The sequence below is a fragment of the Falco cherrug genome, chromosome 9, assembly GCF_023634085.1.
Source record: "Falco cherrug isolate bFalChe1 chromosome 9, bFalChe1.pri, whole genome shotgun sequence".
NCBI lineage: Eukaryota > Metazoa > Chordata > Aves > Falconiformes > Falconidae > Falco > Falco cherrug.
The window spans coordinates 28,453,038-28,473,176 of NC_073705.1; the positions used below are offsets into that span (position 1 = coordinate 28,453,038).

Genomic DNA, 20,139 nt, shown 5'->3' on the forward strand with positions numbered 1-20,139 from the left:
GCACCCCAAGACCCTCCATACCCTGTAAAGGAAGGGCAAAACCCAGCATCAACATCTGCAGGGAAACTGAGGCACAGGGAAGGGAAAAGAGCCAGGCCCTGAGCCTGGCCCTGGTCATAGGACTGTCCACATTGAGACTGCAGCAGTAATTAAGGACACCACAGTCTGCCTGGAGCATCTGGGCCATTTCTGAGCTTTTTTGGTCTGCAAAGCACAGCAATGTTGGGGGCACCCAGGATATACTGGGCAGGAGAGCAGCACAGCCACCAGGACCTAAAAGAGCACAGCTTTTGGAAGCGGGGATGTTGCCAGCTGGGGGTGCACAGCTCATGCTGGGCACAACACAGCCACAGCATCTCCTTATCCTTATAGAACCAGCATCTTTTTGCCCCTCAGATGCCCACCCGGTTCCACGCCCATGGCACCCCACAGGGATCAGCAAGGGTTCAATTCCCCGCACAGCATCCTGCATCCACAGGCCTGTCCCAGGTCCCACTCCAAGCCTCACCAGGGTCTCCTGAACTGCAAGGCTGGGAAAAATCTCAGCCTGGCCACAAGTGATGGCAGCTCCGCTCCCAGATCTGCTCCAGGGGACGGCATGGCCCTCGGCATCCCTCCAGCCTAGCCACACTCACTGCCCCACACCAAGCCACAGTGATGGTGACAAATTAACAAGCCCCGTGCAATCATGCACAGGTTGGCCTCTGATAAATGGGAGACTGCACTAGGCTAATTTCCTTGCAATCAGTGCTCCCTCGGCCGCCAACAGCTCCGGCTCAGCATGGTGACAGGAGGAAGCGCAGTGGGGATGGGTTGGGATGTGACTGCAGCTCCCATGTGTACAGCCAGCACTGGGCTGCCTGTGGGTCAGGCAGTGGGGCACACTCAGTCACCCAGCCAGAGAGGGAGAAGGCACCCAAGGGATCCTGGGGAGGGGAAACATACTTCAAACAGCAGGTATCTCCCCCAAGATGGACTTGGCTTGAAGACCAAGTGTTTGCTGCTATTAATAACTCCAGTGCTGCAACAAGGCACCTGCCCCACGTTCCCTGGCTCAGAGCCTTCCTGCACAGGGAGACGCAGCAACAAGGCAGGGAAGGAGAGGAAAGCGATGCTGGAGATGGGGCTGAGGTCCTGACCCACAGCTCCTTGCCTGTCCCCAGGCACACAGCACCAGCACTAGCCTGAAACCCCTGGATGTCTGACAACCTGGCTGCGGGGGAACCCGGGGGGCTTAGGGCAGGGGAGATGTACAAGATTAGTACTGCCCCTCCAACAGCCCACAGCCCACCTGCACCTTTCTCCAGCCTCAACCCAAGACTGCGCAGCCCATGGCCGGGCTGATGGCTCCCCATGCCAGCACTGACCCTCTCCCCACCTGTATCCTGAGCAATGGCTCAGCCCTCCAGCTCCCTGTCCTGCAATCCCGGCCCCACGGGGCAGCAGGGCCGCCCACCTGGCATCTCCAGGGCACCCGCTCAGCCCACTGCCAGCCCAGGGGGCCCCCAGAGACTGCTTTTTTAAACTGACATTTTGGGGACAGAAATGCTATTTTTGGTTGTTTCAGAGGCAGTGTTTCCATTGCAGTTTGTCTGCCTCCACCAGAGGGAGGGATGCTCTCCCTGGGGGTGCCGTGGCAGGCGGCTTTGGGTTGGGCTGCAGAGCTCAGCACCAGCTCTGCACTGCTGGGTCATCCTCAGCCCCCCACTGCCCTACCCTGGAGCCCACGGGCCCAGGAGCAGGTAGGAGAAGACATCCCTGGCTTCCCGCTTGGGCACAAGGGTCAGGAGCATCTCACCCAGCAGAAGGGCTGGCAGGAGGCACAGAGGAGAGCCTGGGGCCCATGCTCCCACCTGGGACCTTCCCAGCATCAGCAAGATATCTTTTCCACACTTCATCTTTGTGAGACACTCCCAAAAAAGACCACACAGAGCTGAACAGCTCCCCCTCCCCTGGAGCCCCCAAGTAGTCTTGAGAGGAATAAATGTGCCCAGCAATTACTCGGGGGGAGAGTACAGCCTCCCAGTGCAAGACCTGCTGAGAGGCTCAGAAATAAATATGTTAATAATCAAATATCCATCCTGCGCCTTAGCTCACGGGAGGACTTTCAAGTCTAATTAGCAGCAGATTTGTACCATCGCTGCCTGGGCTCGAGGGACAATTTGCCGTGGTTCCCATGAAGGAAGAGGTTCCACTATAATTAGCCAGCAGCATCCCGTCTGCAAAGATTACCTCCAAATCCCCCCCACGCTCCAAGCTGGGCGGCAGGCGAGACCCAGGTAAGCTGAGATGAGAGATGCCCCCATTCTTTGATCTGTGCAAAGCCAGTCTTGAGCTGCAAATCCAGGGTAGGCAGGAGGACAGGCAGCACACCAGGAGAAGAGGCACCCTGAGTCTGCAGGGCACCCCACGTTCCCCTGCCTGCACACAACCCCTGCGCAGGCAGGAAGCTCGTCTCCCCACAGCGTCCTGCCACAAAACCCCAGCGTGTCCCCCAAACCTCTCCAGCCTCAGACTGATCATTTCCAAGCCACAGCTCTCGGAGGCCAGTCCCCAAACAGGGGACGTTATCCAGGCCACCCCAGCCTCACCTGTTGCACAACTCATCACCCATGCAAAGAGCTGCCCTTACCCTCCACAGGACCAACACCAAGCGCAGCTTCTGATGCCTCTTGCACAATCCATGGCGGGTGCTCGGTGCACGGGGACTTGGTGCTGCGAGGGAGGAGATCGCATCTGCAAAGAGACCCTGTTCCTCGCTGCAGGCAAACGCAAACCTCAGGGCTTGGCAACAGTTTGGGGATGTTCATTAGTCTCCACCCGGGCCTGGCCACCCTGCCGCAGCTTGGCGCAGCGCTTTGTCTCAGGCAGATGGAAATCCCATCAGTTTAGACCTTTCCCCAATCCATCACAGCAGGACAGGCAGTGCCCAGGGGAGCACTTCTGCTGCCCCTGCCCACATAATTTTAATCAGGGCCACGTTCTGCTCCTGAGGATGTCATAACAGACGCCGTTCCCAGTGTTACAGCGCCTTGTGGGGTGGCTGGGATGGGGAGAAAGTGGCATCCAAAGGAGCAAGACATGGGGGCAGCACCAGGAGGTGCCCCACTGCTGGTGCCCAAACTGGGACCAGACTCCTGGGGAAGGTGCAAAGGCGGAGAGACAGTGGAGGGGTGAGGGAAGGGATGGAGGGAGAGCAGAGGGAGCCATGTCCATGCTGAGGATGAATGGCACAACTGAGGATGCTCTGCTGAGCTGGGAGTGGGACCCAAGTGTCTGGCCCTGTGAGGGCAGCGCCTGGCAGATACCCAGCAGGAGCTCACTGACCCAGCAGCAGCTGCCAGGGACACTCATTAGCACCAACTAATTGTGGGCAGAGGCGGCTGGCCTGGCAGCGGGCACCCTGCCCACACGTCCCTCCCAGCCTGGCTGTGGGCACAGCTCTGAGCTGAGGGGGGAATTATAGACAGGGCAACGGTGGTCATGTCCAGGGCACCTCCTCCAGAACGGCCTGGAAATGTCTGTGCCAGAGATGCTGTGGCCATGAACAATAAAATCAGTACTCCATCCCTCCTGCATTCAATTGTGTGCCTGAGCCAGGGCACAGCCATCCCCACCCAGCTCCTCCGCCAGCCCTGAGAGACCTCCCCAATGCCACCGGGCTGTTCATGCTGGCAAAAAAGGGGTTACCAGCCCCTCACTTCCCTACAGTTATTTAATTAAGCAGTGATAAAAGGAAAGATATATTATCTGGAGAGTGACAGCAGGCTGTAATTACAGCTAGGTGGGCTGAGAAAACAAACAGCACCAAGGGAGGTGCAGGGTGGTGTGGGGCTGGGGAGCTGGGGAGCCCTTGGGACCCGTGTCCCTGTCCCAGTGCTGTGGCCAGGGCAGATGCAGGACCCTCGGGTCTGTGGGCAATGGGGAGGGGGAAAGTCTCCTTCACCCTGATGGATGGCATCCCAGAAGTGCCTCCCCTCTCCAGCTCACACTGGACTGGGGTAGTCCCAGTCCCGGCCCCTTCCCAGGGATGCTGGGTTTCGACCAGCCCCAGGGAGCATCAGGTTTTCACTGAGTCACTTTGAAATATTAAACACCATCTCCTTCCTCCCCGAGCTGCTTTGGGGCAGCCCTCTGCACCGAGAGGACTCGCTGCCTGGCTGGGGTGAGAGGACAAAGTCCCCATTGGGACATGGCACCCCAGAGGGACCCTGCTTGCCCCTCACAGAGCCAGGCATGATGCCTATCCACTGGGTTCCTTCAGGCTTGGCTTTGAAACTTCTGTCCTGTTTCCCACTCCCACTAACAGTAAGGGGCAGGGGTGAGACATGGGGCGCAGCCACTGCAAGCAGGTAGCCCATGGCCCCCTCCCTGTCCAGCCACCCAGCAGCAGTGCTCTCCCTGGGGATGGGGAGAGCTTCACCCCCACGTCCCCTTCCAGGGGCTGGTTGGAGCTACTGGGCACCACCACAGTTGTGTCTGGGCAACAGCAGGGTGGCTCAGTCCCAGGGGGTGCACAGCCACCTCCTCCCTGCTGTCCATCCTGTGCTGTCAGATGCTGCTGTCCCCTGCGCAGCCCCAGCCATGTCCCTTCCCTTCACTAAATCCTCCTGCCCTCAGCGCAATCCTCTTAGGTTCCCCCTCTTCCACTGCAGCATCTTTAAATTAATGCCTGGCTGAGCATGGGGTAGAAGGAAATTAACCCTGGGCAGAGGTTAAAGCCTCCACAATGCCTTTTAACACCTAAAGCTCTCTTACCTGCCCTTCTGCCCCCTTGCCACGCAGGGGAGAGACCAGATTTGCCACAGTCACAGCGAGCATCACTTGAGCAAGGGCTCCCAGCAGCTTGCGCACCATCCTGAGCTGGGGTGGGTGAGGGCAGTGAGTCCCCCAAGCCCAGCCAGCTCCCTGCTTGGGAGGCTGTGAGGTCCCCAAGGAGGGACCCCCGGTCATACTTGGGTTTGCACCCCATGCACGGATTTGCTATTGCCAGCAGCAACACCCAGGTGGGAACCTGCTGCGAGCAGAGCTACCCTCTGGGGCTGCGGGGCCCTGAGCAATGCAGGGTCCCGTACAGCCTGCATGCCCTGCCCAGCACCTCAGGGTCCCCAGCTCTGAAGCAAGAAGCTGGGAGGGATTTGGCTGCTGATGGGAAGCACTTGTGACCCCACAGCTTGGGGAGCTCAGAGGAGCTGCAGCAGCACATGGCAGGTACGAGGCAGGGATGTGGCAGGGATGCAGGGTGCCGCAACACCCCCCTGATCAATGCAGGGGACACTTCTTGCTCATGTCACTGCGGAGCAGCTGGGACGAGCCCCTTTTGGATGAGCAGACACCAAGGCCATGACAGACAGGTCCATCCCACCCAGCTGGGGCCCAGGTGGGACTTGATGGGTTTTGAGAAAATGCCTCAAGGAGCCGACACCATCACTGCCTGCATGGTGCGGCCACAGGACCACAACCCCAGCAAGACCTGGGATGCTCCCAGGCAGCGATCCCATCAAGCTGCCCTTTCCTGGGGCAGCGGTGGCCAGGGCAGCAGGGAGCCAGGGCCAGGCATCACCCACCAGAGCAGCACTGCCGCTGATCCTTTCCGTTATACAACAAATTATTCCACTTGCATTAATGACTTTGCGGCAAAGGGGGAAATGACATGAATGATCCCTGGTGCCTGGGAGTGACTCACTTCGCACGGTGGAGGGGAGGTGAGCAGGGAGGACGGGCAGGGGGGAAATTTGTTTGGGTCAGCACAAGCAGCACAGGGCAGGGACTGGGCTTGGAAGATGCAACTTCTGGAAGGAGAGTCAGGGGGAAAGAAGGAGGTCCTTAAGGGCAGATCCCACCACTCAGGAGAGGGCCGAGATGTCCCCAAAGGATGTCATGATCAATTGTAACCACAGCATATTGCAGCATCCCTCACTGCACTACCTGAGTCCCCCACCCATTTGCCAGCCTGTGCTGCGACCCCAAAACCTGGCACTAGCACCTGTCCCTCCCCACTCTGGGGTCAGACAGGAGCTGAGACCCCACGTAGGTGCAGCCAGGGCTGGGGGTGCTGTGCCCTACCACTGGACTCCCCTGCAACTGCAGCGTGCCTCTAGGAGCACAGCAGGGTGGGTAGCTGCCACCACGGCCCTTGGGACAGGAGTGGGTACCCGTCACATGGGCTGAGCACAGAACCCAGTGTCTCAGCTTCTTTCTTCTCCCTCACCTCCGGGAGGCTTCACTAAATCACATCATTAAAAATTCATCCGTATTTCCTCCTGGAGTAAATCAAGAGCTGTCAAGGACTGGCCAGCCCAGCCAGCCACCTCCTGGGGACACCAGAGACACATGGAGGCACACCAGGGACTTCAACAACACACTGCCAAGTAGCCTCTGGGGGACCCTTGCAGTGACAGAGGGCCAGCTGGATTATTGCCTTTAAACCCATTCAGGGGCTTTCTGTAAGCGATGCAATTTTAAAAAATTCAATCTAGGAAGAAGTGATTAACCAAACAGGCCAGGAGCAGTGGCTCGCCTATTTAATCTCATTAGTGATCGGGACAGCTCTCATCTCACCCCGCCTTGGCTGGATGGGCCACAGCCATCAGGTGAGAGCAGCTGGACACCTCTTCCCTGCTCCCGCTGGGTCTGAGGACGACCCATGGGTGCACAAGTTTGCTGGTCCCTCCCTGCATCCCACGGGGCTGCACCTTTCTCAGCCAGACCCCACACCACTCCCTCCTGTCCAGGATGAAGCCACCACTTTGTCCCATATACAGCCCAGGGCTCTTTAAGCGGAACATGGATCAGGCTCATCTGCATGGGGCATGGCCTCCAAAACACTCACTGTGGATGGAGCTGGAGCACGAATCAGATGGACACTGCAGCAGCAGCTGTGCTCAGAACTGGGGCACCTGCTTGTATGTCCCCCAGATCTGTGTCCCCAGGTTCCCCATGTCCCCAGGTGCAATGCATGGGAGCAGCATGGATGAGACAGTGACCATCTTGCCACAACCCAGAGCCCCCAGCAGCGATGCTAACACCATCCCGGGCTTGGGAGGGGTGCCAGCTGCCTGAACAGGGGGGGTCTCTAACCCAAGGAGTTCAAAAGCAGGGTGACCCCTGCCAAAACAAGGCTGGAGTCACCTAGAGCCAGACAGCTGAGCCCTGGGGACTGCCATCAGGCACAGGCAGGAGAGGCACGATGCCACAAGAGCAGGGCACACCCATGAACATGTAAGGCACCCCTGGCCACCAGTGTCCGTCAGTGACTCACCCTGTCTGGACCAGAGAGGAAACATTCAAGATGACCCAAATTCAGAGGCAGCAAGGTGACAGCCCTGCTCGCCCCCATCCCCATCAACTCCTGTTGAACGTGGCACCCATCCTGCACCCAGGACCTCTCCCACTGGGCTCTGTTTCCTGAATAACTCACACCAGTGCCAGGGGGCTGCACCACCCATTTTCCTTTGAAGCGGAACACAAATTTACTTCAAAGCCAGAAGCAGCCAGAGCCACAGCAGCTCGGGTATGGGAGGACCCCAGTGAGAGCCCCCCATCCAGCACAGCCCTGATGCCACACAGCCTTTGCGAAGCCACTGGTATGACCAAGAGCAGGACCACTCCACCCCCTGCATCCTGTCCCATGCACTGTCCTGCCACTCACCCCCACAGTATGGCACCCACCCGGCCCCGGCTGCTGGCAGAGCATCCTGGCACAGACAGTGGGTTGAACAGGACCCCTGCGCCCACCCGCAGCCCCTGCCCCATGGACAGGGGCTCTTCTCCCGCTTTGCTCCCAGAGAAGTCGCTTATACCAGTCCCTGCAGTTCACTTGCCTGGCAATAACCACCCCTGGCACTCCACAACCCCTTAAGGGAGGAGTCTGATACCCCACCACAAGCCAGAGCCCCTCACTGTGGCATCAGGGAGGCAGCCCACCTGGCTCAGCCCCCTCGGCGGGTCGCGGCAGGGAGATTCATTTCACTAGAAGTTCATTCATCCGCAGCACGATTAAAGCCCAGGGCTGGGATCTATCCCGGTGGCAGGAGAGCGATTTGCCGGCAGATGGATTTATCATCTCCCAAGCACAGCAATTTGGCTTAAACAAAACCAAACCACTTCTCCTAATGAAAACACCACTAATGAGCAGAGCCAGTGAAAGAGGGGGAGGGCAGCTCTGCTAATGGGGTCTCTCCTGTCCTTTGGGGCTGGCGCAACCCCCTGATGCCCTGGCTGCAAGGAAAGGGCATGAGGCTCAGCTCCACACGGGATGTATGGACCTCCTGTCCCAGCTCCCAAAGCTCTGGGGGCAACTGGTCCCAGCACAGCACACAGCAGGAAAGCAGCACCACCACGTCCAGACACCTTAACCAGCTGCATCACAGCCAGTCGCAGGGAAAAACTCTCCATGCCCGGACGCAGAGATGGCAAAAGAGCAAAGCCCTCCCTGCCGCGCATCACCAGCCGCGTGCAGCAGGAGCTGTGCACCTTGGCTGAAGTTGCGACAGCCATGAATTATGCATCGGCATCTGCAGAAATCAGCTGTTAACCGCCCGACCAAACCCACAAACTTCCTGTCAATTAATCCTGGGCCACCAATTCCCTGTGGGCTCCGACCTGCCTCTGCCTGAGGGGATGCAGCAGTGGCTGCCAAAACCTCACCTCCAGCCTCTCCACCTGCAAAATCCAACCTGCCCAGGGGCAGTGGTACCCAGCAGCACCAGCTGCTGATGGGGTCTTGCCCCATGTGCGGCTCTGCCCTGGCATAGGCTTGGAGCAGCACCCCCTCCAGCAGGGACCCCCAGAATCTCAGCTTCTGGTCAGGAGAGGCCACAACACCCGGTGAGAGGGGATTTCGTCGGCATCGCAGGGCTGCAGACAAGCCAGGACAGCAAAGAAGGAAGAGGCAGAGGGGTACAGATGCCAGAGGGAGGGAAACAGCAGACAGAGACGAGGCAGTCAGGCGACACTCCCGTCACCCTGGGAAGGTGCAGCATCTGTCAAGGGCAGGGCACTTTGGCATAGAGAGGACCCCACGGGAGCCCCCCAGCCCCAGCACATGAGTAGCAGCCCTTTCCCTACCGTACCCCGCCCTGACCAGGGGCCTCCTGGGGACCTTGGGGACGTGGCTTGAGGGTCAGCCCGGCTTCCAGCCCAGCCTCACCGCCGGACTGCAGGCGCTGGGAGCAGAAGCAGCAAGTGGAGGAGGGTCGTGTGGGGCAGCAGCAGCAGCATGGAGGAGGTAGGCTAGCGGGGGAGCAGGGGGACAGGCAGCATGCTTGGTTCCCACGGGCCTGGACTCCCCCGGGGAAGGACATCAGTGTGTGTCACCCCTCCTGGGGGCTGCTTGTAGGAGGAGGGGACAACCCATGCATGCTGCTGGCCACAGGGGTGCAGGCAGCTGGCCCTGCCAGACCGCCATGGGCAGGGCCGTGCACCCAGGGGCGTTCCTGTGCTGCTCGAGGAAGCTTTTTTCTGGGCATGGGTGAGGTCCTGCCACGGTCTTGGGCACAGTCCCCACCACAGTCCCCCTCCCGCAGATCCCCCCCCAGCACGCAGCCACAGGCACAACACACAACCTGCCACCAACGCTTGCAGCTGGGCCCCCCACAGGCCCCTGCGTGCCTCCCACCCCTGCTCCCACCCCACCAGCCCCATCACTCCATCCTCCAGCTGCAGACCCCAGTGCTTCCTCCTGCACACACTGATATTTGGGACAGGCCAGCACTGACACCCCCTCCACACCCTGGGAAGTAAATTATCCCCCTTGCAGGTGGAAGTCCTACACTATGGCAAGCTCGTGGAGATTTTCCTCCTGTCCAGCTGATCACAGGCTGTGAGCAACCACGATGGAGCCGCTGTGTTTACTGGCAGCAGAACAAGCCCTTGGCGCAGCCCTAGATCTGCCCATCACCTGGGACTTGCCTGCAGCAGATGCATCGCTGGGGCATGGCTCTTTGGCTTTACCCCATGGCAGGGACCGGTCCCCAGCTCCCACTGTCCTGCCAACCCCACTGAGCCACCCTCCCTTTCACATGTCTGTGTGGGACAGCTCAGCCCCATCTCTCAGTTTCTTACTGTCACCAGGAGAGATGCCTCTGAAACACCCTCCCTCCAGGTAGGGAGGAGAGCTCAGCCAGATGCTGTGCTGCCACTAAGCTGGTACCTACAGGTTTCATCTCACTGGGTGGGCTGCTAAAAGTGCTGACTTAGGGAGTCCCCATCCATCAGCCATGCGCGCCTCAGGAGGCAGGAAGATCCCAAAGCTCTGCAGATGGTCTGTGTAGCAATTGCTCACCCACTGCAAACACTGTGGCTGCCTTTGGGGTGCAGCAAAGTGGTTGCTCGAGACCCCACAACACGAGAACAGGAGGCAGAAAGCAGGAGTGAAAAAGCAGGGCTTTAAAGCAAGCCTCCTAACCCCTTTTAGGGAACCAACAGCCCTGGAGGTAAATCCCTTATCCTTCTAAAACGCAGCTAGGGGGTTTGACCCATGCCAAACAGCCCAGATCCAGACCCCGTGCTGGCACATGCCACCCCACTCACAGGATGCAGTATGGCTGGGATGGGCTTGTCCCACGGGGTGAGATGGGGCCCCAGGCCACCCACCTCTGCTCCCCAGCTGGGGCTGGGGCGGCCCCACTGCCCACGCACCCCTGGGAGCAGCGGGCAGGAGGGAAAGCCACCTCCGAGCCCCCCTCGCCTCTCGCACTACCGGGGTTCTGGCTGGGGACATGGTACCTGCGCTCCTCGGGGCAAAGCGGCACCGGGCTCCCATTTCTTCCACACGGAGGGCCATGTCCAGAGCAGTCCCGAAACACTGGCTCTGGGCTCTGCTTGTACACTAATTGCTCATGTCATTAGAGGGCTGGAAGAATAATGTAATTTATGGATGGCTTTTATTTCTCGCTAGCGTCATCTAAATACCCCAGAAATGGACCGATTTAATCTCCTAGTGGCGTAACCTAAACATTTCTCTCCTTAACACCCAGGTGCGCAGCCAGCCCCAGGCTCAGAGGTGGGCACGGCAGTGCCTGCTCTTGTCCCACTCCACTGCAGCAGGGCCAGGTGCCGGCAGGGTCCATCCTGGCTTGCCCCAGCACAGCCGCACCACATTCCCCAGCCTGCGGAGCCGGTGCCTGCTCTCCCCACCGCACACACAGGGGCAGCTTTCTTTTCATTCACGTGCCCACACAGCTCACAGGTGGTCTGGCCAGGGGCTGGGGGTGCCAAGCTGTGGGGAGGGGGGGCTATCGCACACCCCCATTTTCAACAGCTCTTTAAATTTCAAAATCAGCGTGCCACCAGGGAAGGTGTGTGGGGTTTCTACCCTGCGCATGACTGGGTGTCCTGCTTGCCCTTAGCATCTCTCCTTTTGGAAGGGGGTATTGCCCTTCTCTGGGCATGCATGAATGGGATCTCAACACCCCCACCCATTTTGGGGGAGTGATGGGGAGGCAGCAGGACTGACGGCTGTCTCCGTGCACACCAGCAGTCACTGGAGCTGCCATGGGGCTGTCGTATCGCCTGATGTCAAATCATCTCTCTCAGTTAACAGTGAGCATGGCAGGTGTCCCCCAGACCCTGATAGATCCTGATGGATGGGGGTCCCCAAGGCTGCAGGAACACCCCAAACTGCTCATGTTTGTTCACAAGCAGGGCTGAGCACCAAACAGTGGGTGCTGGCAGGGACCCTCCCAACTGCAGGGAGAGACTAAACCCATGCTGGCACTGCCAGCTCCATCCCGGGGCTTTGCTATGGTCCCACAGGCATCCCAGATCCTCACTGCATCCTCAGGGGACCAGGAGAGCCCAGGCCAGGTTAGCAGGCAGGGGTTTGAGCTATTAAACCCTCCCTGCAGCTAAGGCTGCATCCCCTCTCCTCCTGCCTGCATCACTTCCACACTCTTTCTGGGAGAAAAACAACTTTCCCTCCACAGGGAGAGACGGCTTCAGCGTATTCAGCCAATATGGGGGAAATTGGTGCCACCGGCACCAGCTGCCTCTGCTCCCTGGCGCTGCCACCAGCTCTGCCCTGGCAGGTCACTGACCTGACAGTCATGGCAGATGAGTTACGTGCCCTCCTGGGGCCTCTGTTTCCCACACTGGGAAATGGGGCAGATATTTCCAGCCTTACTCCCCAGGGGCTTCCCAGCAGGCCCATCCCTGCGGGCAGGGGCTGGCACAGCTGCACAGCTCCCCTCTGCCCAGGTTCCTGCTGCACACTTGGCTCGCAGGTAAGCCCAGGCATAAAAGGTCTCAGCCTCTGAGAGACTGGAATTTATTTTTAACTTCAGTTTGATTTAAATCCATATGGACATTTTAAAGTTACCGGAGAAACCAAAAGTTTTGTGTGGGTTCCAAGTTCCTACACAGCTCAAAAATATCTTTGCTGCAGCACGTTTGGCCAGGCAACAAGCCGCGTCTCCCATGCGTGGGGCTGCTGGGGAAAGCAGAGCAGGGGTCCTGCCCTGCTACCACCACCTCCTCACAACTCCAGAGCCAAGCCTGAAATCTGCTCCAGGCTGTGGCAGGAAAAGCACCACCGGGACTCAGGGGAGCCGCCTGTGCACGCACCCCAGCGCCTGCGGCACGAGGGCACCCAACCCCACCGGCTATGGACAGGTTCGGCTCCGTCATGGGTCCCGGGAGGCAGGCGGGAATTGCTGCCCCATTTCACAGCTGATGCGACACACAGAGGCTCTGAAAGGGGACAGGATTTGGCCTGATCTGTGGAAAGCACGTGGGGAAGGAGGGGTGTCGCCAGCTCCGGCCCAGCTGCTTTGCTATCGGGCAGTGGGGGATGAGGTGTGATGGATGGATGGACAGACGTGGTGGGATGTGGGATGCCAGGCAGTCCCCCGCTGGGGCAAAAGATGGAGGGGATGCAACAGGGTCAAGATGGGTCATTTTTGGCCACCCTGTCTCCACAGCCACCCCATCCCAGGAGCAAAGCATCTCCGGAGATGCTCTAGGGGACACCAGGTGACTAGTGGAGAAGACACCAGGCTCTGTGATGCCGCTGGGGCTTGCCGAGTGGCGTGAGCCTCTCCGTTCCCCAGGGAACCTGCTGCCACAGAGCTGCCATGCCACCCCAGGGTGCAGTGGGGGGTCCAAGACATGGCAGAGAGAGTCCAGCGCCAAATCCTGGTGTCCCGAGGGGCCTGGGAGCAGCAGTGAGGGAGGGTGCGCTTGGGGGCCGCCAAAAGCCATTCAAGCATCCTAACCCCTGGCAGGTCCCGTTCCCTGCAAACCCGCCCCAGGGCAACCTCCGCCTGACTGGGACCAACCCCAACCGCCCAGCGGAGCACTCCCCCCCCCGGGCCCGGGCCTGTCCCCCTGCTCCAGCGCCGGGGTCGCGGCCCCCCCCTCCCCGGGCAAGGCGTGCGGCGAAGCGGGACGGGCAGGGGGCAGGGGGCCGGGGCTCAGCCGGGGCTGGAAGCGGGCGGGCCGGGGTGCCCGGGGTGCCCGGGGCTGGGTCGGGGTGCCCGGGGCCTCCCCCGCGCCCTGGTCCCGAGCGGCTGCTGCACCTTCCCCGGCGGGCGGCACTCACCCGTGAGCTGGTCGTAGGAGCCGTCCAGGTCGCGGGAGTCGGACAGGCTCTCCTTCCTGCCCTTGCTCCGCATCTTCCCGCCCCGCCGAGCGGCGGGGGGGACCGCGACGGGGCGCACGGGCTCCGCCGCCGGGCAGGGGGGCCCCGCGCCCGCCGCCTCCCCCCGCCCCGCCGCCCGCGGCGCCCACCGCGGCAGCAGGAAGGGGCCGGCGGTGCCGGGAGCTCGGCTCGGCTCGGCACGGCTCGGCACGGCAGCAGGAGCGCGCAGCCGCCCCGTTCCCCGCCGCCGCCGCCGCCGGGGCTGGGCACGGCCGCCCCCTCCCTTCCGTCCTTCCCCGCCTCCTCCCGGGAGCCGCCGGCCCGGCCCCGCCGCCCTGCGCTGCGCCGCCGCGGGGAAACTGAGGCACGGCGGGGCAGGGGGCTCCGGGGAAGGGGCAGGGAGGGAGCTGGCTCGGGCTGCCCCGGGTGGGGTCTCCGGCGGTTTGGGAGAGCCCCGGGGGTCGAGGACCGCGCGGGGACGGCGGAGGGGACGGGGATGGAGCAGGCACGGGGCGGGGGGAGCGAAGGTCTCCCAAGCCCTGCACGACGGAGCCTACGCCGGGCTGCGCCCTGGGACCCCCAGGAGCTACAGGGGAAGGGGGACCCGGCCCTGCATCCCCCGCTCAGGGGAGAAGCTGGGTGGGAAATCAGTCAGAGAAGGAGGGGACGTGTAACGGCCCAAAGATGCAGCGGAGGTGTGGGGAGGGTGGCCCAGGTCTGTCCGCTTGCAGCCAAGCACAGGAGCAGGACGCCCCCTGCCACCCCCCACCCCAAACACGGGTTTCCCATGCAGGGTTGGAGCCTTTAGTAGGATTTTTTCCCCCCATCTCCTGCCACTCCAGGGAAAGGGTAAAGCAGCAGCACAGCTTGGGGAGGCTTCAAGGGGCACGATGCTGCCAAGAGAGGAGCTCAGAGCCCCTCTGGTACATCTGGCACTGGGGGCTGCAGGTCTCACTGCTGCCCCCCGTTATTTGCTGCCATCTGTGCCCGATGCCATCCTGGGGGATGCGGACTGTGCCGGAGAGTCCCTGCCACAGGCAAAGTCAGGGCTTTTGTCATGCTTCTGCCCATGCATTGCCTTTTTGCACCATGACAGGGGTCCTGGGCACATCTTGGAGGGTGCCCAGTTCCCAGCGTTTCCCACCTCTCCTCCTTTCATCCTCTGGTCTGTACAGAGAGACAGAGGGGAGTAGGGGCTATGGGAGGAGGCAAAGCACCCCGTCCCAATCCCTGCACCCAGCCTGATCCTCTTGGCCCACGGGAGCTGCAGGACAGAAAGGGAATCCAGAGCAGCGAGGAGGGAGGGCCGCACTCACGAGGCAGCGTGTTGTCAGCGTGCTTTGGTGTCAAGCCATGAAAGAAGCCGCCTTAGTGAGGCAGCGATGCTTAGCAACTGCCTGGATCTAAAAATAAGAACCATTTAGCGAGGAAAATGCAGTGGAGAAATGCTCAGAGAACTAAACACATTCCCCCAGCCCTCTGTGTGGCCCAGCCACCGCCGCAGAGCCTGTTTGCACTGACCAGCTGGAGAGAAACTCCCAGGACAGCCCTGGTGATGCCCTCTCCACTTAGCCTGACAAGCAGAGCTGGAGCCCAGCCAGCCCACAGACCCCCCGCACTGCTGGGCTTGTCCATCCTGCTGCTCCTTGCCCTCCCCATCCTGCCTCTTCTATCCTCTCCATCACATCCTCAGCCACATCCTCTTGGCAGCCCCTGGAGACCAGCAGTGTCCCAGGAAAACAGCCTCGGTCGGGAGGGCTGCATGAGTCGTGCTCAGGCTCACCCACTCCATCTCCAGCATCCTGCAGGTCCATCCCGCTGCAGACATGGCAGGCCCAGCAGAGCTGCACAGGGAAGTTTTCACCTTCTGCCATCCCCAGTCCATTGGGAGGCAAACATGGCTATTTTTATCCCAGCTAAGTGCTCCTGTTCCTGCAGGCAAGTGAGAGATGCTTTGCCAGGCTGGGGAGAGGGGGGAAAGTTGAGCAATTTGGTGGGTACCACAGGGTAGGATGGGGCAGCCCCAGGGCTGGGCTGATACAGCCCACTCCCCTCCCCACAGTGTAGAAAACAGGGGACACAGCTTGCTTGCTCACTGGTCACAGCTCCTTTTCTTCGCAGACACGAGGGATGGGCATCCTGCCAGGCTTCACAGCCTTAGAGCCTTTCTCTGCTCACAAAAAAATGCAATGTCCTCCCCTAAATGTTCTCCTGGGCATTGGGGGCTGGGGGTCTGCAGGATGCTGCGTTGGGAGCAGCTTCTGCTGCAGGAACAGGTCAAGCCCTTGCCCACCCATCCAGACCCAGGCAGGGGTCCTGCTGTGGGTACACTGGGCGCAGGGATGCCTCAGTAAACACGTCTGGTCAGGGACTGGTATGGTGGCAAAGTCACACCAGAGTGCAGAGAGCATCCTTTGTGGCACGTCTCCCTGGGACGTGTGGCAGATGCAGAAAGGCTGAGCCAGGCTGAGGAAAATCACCTAAGCAGCATCCAAGGCTTTAATCAAGACTTTTGTGCCTTACACAGCCCTGCTGCTGCTGGCCACGTCCACCCCAAAAGCAATCAGCAGGTTGGGGCAGGCAGGAGCTGTCTGCAGGCAGAGCTGGTGGTCTGCACTGCCGCAGGCAATGCTGAATTAACTGTTTCCAGAGGATGGGAAGAGCTCTGGCAGCTCCTGCGAGCCCAGGTCCCAGTTACAAGGGGTAACTTGCTACACAGCAACTGGGGCACAGCTCACCATGACGCCCATACCCCAATGCCCAGGGCCAGGGAAGCGTGGAGGACAGGCAGGTGTCAGGATCCAGCCTGCTGGGGTGGGCAGGGGTCCTGTGGAAGCACCCTGGTCCCCGAGCTCATCTCTGGGAGAACAGCAGAGAGCCACAGGGGAAACAGGGCCATGTAAACCACCCCCAGGGCTTGGCACAGCCAGCAGCAGGGTGGGATGAGGATGGAGAGCAGGGGGACAGGTGGGAGATGCAGGGGTAGAGGTGAACTGGGGGCGTGAGGGCTGGGCTGTGTGTCTCTAGGAGGCAGGGTGTCCCCGGGACCACCCATCCACCCTTGCCGTGATGGAAATCACCCATTCACATCAGCCGGGGCACAAGGCACGTTCCCTAAGTGGCCCATCTGTCACCTTGTCAGCAGCAGCAGTGCTTCGATAAAGGACATCTGCACAGGATTAACACTGCTCCCCAGGCAGCGGAGCTGCAGCCAGGGACAGCTCTGAGCCAGGACGAGAGAGGCTGAGAGGTGTGCACGGGGTCACACTGTCGAGGGGCTTGTTTGTTTCCAGGTCAGCGTGTGGCCAGCACAGCCTTGTCAGGAGTGACTGGGGAAGGGGACAAGTTTGGCGATGCTCCAGTGTTGCCCAGAGCGCTGGATGCAGAGCCTTGCAGCAGGCAGGGCTGCGTCAGGCTGCCATCAGGCTCGTCCAGACCCTAGCTGGACCGAGCTGAGACCACCTGCAACCACCCCTGTTCCTCTCCAGGACATCCACCCTGCAATATGAGGCCGATCCTTTCGGCTCATCCATGCCTCCAGCTCCCCGCTGGGACCCCCACGGCTCTGGGGGTAGCAGCTTCCTCTCAGCTGCTGCTGACGCATGTGTCCTCACGGAGCCCTGCTGAAAATCTCAGGCTTGACACAAAGCCCAAGACAATCCCAAACTGCTTGATCCACAGAAGGAAGAAGAGCCTGGAAAGGAGGCAGGAGTGCTGGGTCTACACCCCACCAGGCTGGGGTAGAGGGGTGCAGAGAGCTCTCCGCCAGGCACCAGCGCTGCAAGCCCTCTGCAAACAGCCCGCTGTGGTCGTTATAGGGGGACAGGGAGAGGGAAAGATGCAATTTAACACTTCATTAGGTAACCACAAGGCATCGATCTGCCCTACCAGCCTGCACGTTGTCTAATTGCATATCTCCATTCTTATTAACTCTATCAGAAAAGCAGAGAGCAGGACTCGGGAGTCTGATCCTATCTTTAGGAAATTTCGAAGAGAGATGTAATTGCTGAGCGCTCTAAATCATGGTGCTTTATCCACTGTTAACAGTATTTTAAAGCCACGGTCATCAATAGCAGTCCTTGGGATGTGCTCTCAGCAGATGCCATTAATCTTATTTTGGCTGCGGCCACCGGGTGCCTCTGGGCTCGGATTTACACTCGGCAGCGAGCGACAGCTCTGCCCCCTGGCAGCTCCCGGGCTGGGACACGAGCCGTGGCACCCAGGGTCTGGTGCCAGGAGCAGAGGGCAGAAACAAGAGCTCCTGAAGCCAACTTCACCCCTTGCAAAAGTGCCAGCAAACAGCAGCCGTAGATGGAGATGAGCAGTTTGGCCCTGGGGGCTGTTGCCCTCACAGGCCCACACAGCTCCCAGCCTGGAGGAGTGATGCTTGTGGCCATGCAAGTGGCTGGGGCAGGGGGCTCCAGGCAGGGCAAATGGCCTCGCTCAGGAATAAACCACAATATTTACGACATCCACAGAGGAAACGGACCCGGATGGCACAAGACCTAGATAAGTCTGGGGTCCTGAGGACTGGGGGAGCAGCTACAGCAGATCAGCAGGTCCTGGGGAGGATCCCCCAGCAGGGGATCATGCAGGGGAGGACTGCTCCCATCTCTGTCAATCCACCCTGCAGAGACACACGGGTAGGTGGAAGCCACTTGTGAGATTCAGATCTGGGGGGAATTTCAGCTGCTGAAAATCTTGCAAAGCTAGAGAAGGAACAGATGCCTGCAAGCTGCTGGGCCAGCCTTTCGAGCAGGAATGCCGCAGGAGAAAGGGAACCTCCTTTGTCAAATGCAAACCAGCAGGTGGGAGAAATCTGGGCATGCAGGAGGGAGAAAGGACGTCGTTGTTTCACACTGCATCCTCAAAAGCCGGTCACCGGCCTCTGCCAGCGCCTCCAGCAAGGAGGGACTCCCCGGCACAGCCCCGCTGCTAGGCAGGCTGTGGGGGGCTCTGTGCCCACCCTGTTTCTCTGCCACTTCTGCAAAACAGATGCAAAATCTGTGTGAAGAAAAACACTTGTTTCAGAGAGCAGAGACTGGACTGGAGCATTCCTGGACTCGGGAGGTAATCCGAGTCCCACATGCCCTCCCAGCATTATAAAGCATCTTGTCTTTGTGTGCTCAGTGCCTGTGTATGCCTTGTGTTTGTGTGCTCAGCTTTTGTTTAAAGAGGAACCAGATACCATTTCCAACCTTCACTTACACCACGCTGGATGCCACCCCAGGGGCCCTTTCAGCAGCTCAGGCTTGCTATGAAAACAGGCGCGCAGGTGTGCATCCCTGTCCGTGCTGTGGACTCGCATCTTCCTGCTCTGCCAGGGCAGAGCCCTGTGCCCCTCTCCCTCTGCGGGAGGGGATGTCTGCTGCGACGCGTCTCCGCTCACTGCTCTCTCTCACACATCCCATCCCACTAGCCGGGTAACAGCCACAGCAGAGGGGTCAAAAGCAGGGCATGGGGACTGGGGTGCCTGGCTGGTGCTGCTGGAGCATCACTTGCTGTAGGCTGGGAGAGCAGCAAGCTCAGAGCTGCCGAGCAGGGCACAGCCACAGCATCCTTGCCCCTGTATGCTGCCAGAAGGGCCTTGGCTGAACCACGGAGCAGGGGAGCTCCAGCTAATTAGTCATTAATGGCTTCAGTGAGGAAACAAGCAAAATCCAACCGATGCGTGCCTGTAGCAGAGTGACCTGTGGGCCCTCGGACCGGCCAGGCTGCACCTCACTGGAAAATATTTGAGGGTTCATCTATCAAAGCAGAGCCGGAGAACCAGCCCAGCCCAGCGGGTCTCCACCTCCCTGCAGCCCCCCCAGCCCCTTCATGCCCCCACAGGACTCCTGGGAGCTCCCAGCCTCTGGCAGCAGCCTGACAAGGCTCTGAGCTGCGCTGCAGCGAGCGGGCGAGCCCAGCTCATTTAATCTATTCAATTGGATTCAATTTCCAGCCACATGATTCAATTAGCCCTGGAGGGACAGCACTGGGGACCAGAGGCCGCAGAGCATGGCCCAGCCTGCGCTCTCGCAGCGGGGAGCACACCATGGAGCCACAGCAGCTGCTCCCACAGGGGCCAGGACCCTACACTTGTCCTGGCCCTCAGGGATGCAACGAGATGATGGGGGCTATAGGGGAGCCCCATTCTGGCAAGGAGAGGCAGGGGCTCGTCTGTGCACAAGCTGCTGGTCCTAAGTAATGTGCGGGCAGCTGCAGGGCAGAGGCTGGGGGGATCCCTGTCCCGAGCATCTCCCTTTGCCATCAGTCACAACCCTGAGAGGTAACAGCCACTCTGGGTCAAATCTGAGGTCTGCACGCCTGAGCACTTGCCAAGGGTGGCCTAAAGATGCTTTAAAAAGACAACAGGAGAGAGGCAAGCATTCTGGGGTGCTCTCCCAAGTGTGCTACCTGCCCCATTTATTTGGGGTCACCCCTCTGCTTGATCAGTGTCTCCTGAGCTTGCCCACACCATGCCGCAGTGAGGAGAACCAGGGCTCTGACCAGAGCAAAGGACTCCCTGCAGCCCCAGGGAAGGTGAGGTCCCACAGGCCTTGCAACAGCCCTTCTCC

The 20,139-nt window shown here is 60.1% G+C and overlaps 1 protein-coding gene across 2 annotated transcripts in view; it reads right to left on the bottom strand.

Annotated features, from left to right (window-relative positions):
- KCNIP2 (potassium voltage-gated channel interacting protein 2) overlaps window positions 1-14,023 on the bottom strand; it is a 46,504-nt gene extending 32,481 nt beyond the window's left edge. For both annotated transcript variants that reach the window (XM_055721138.1, XM_055721136.1), the window contains exon 1: window positions 13,541-14,023. In XM_055721138.1, the coding sequence (XP_055577113.1) occupies window positions 13,541-13,613 (73 nt within the window). In that variant the 5' untranslated portion in view covers window positions 13,614-14,023. The remainder of the gene's footprint in view (window positions 1-13,540) is intronic.
- Between the last annotated feature and the right edge of the window lie 6,116 nt (window positions 14,024-20,139).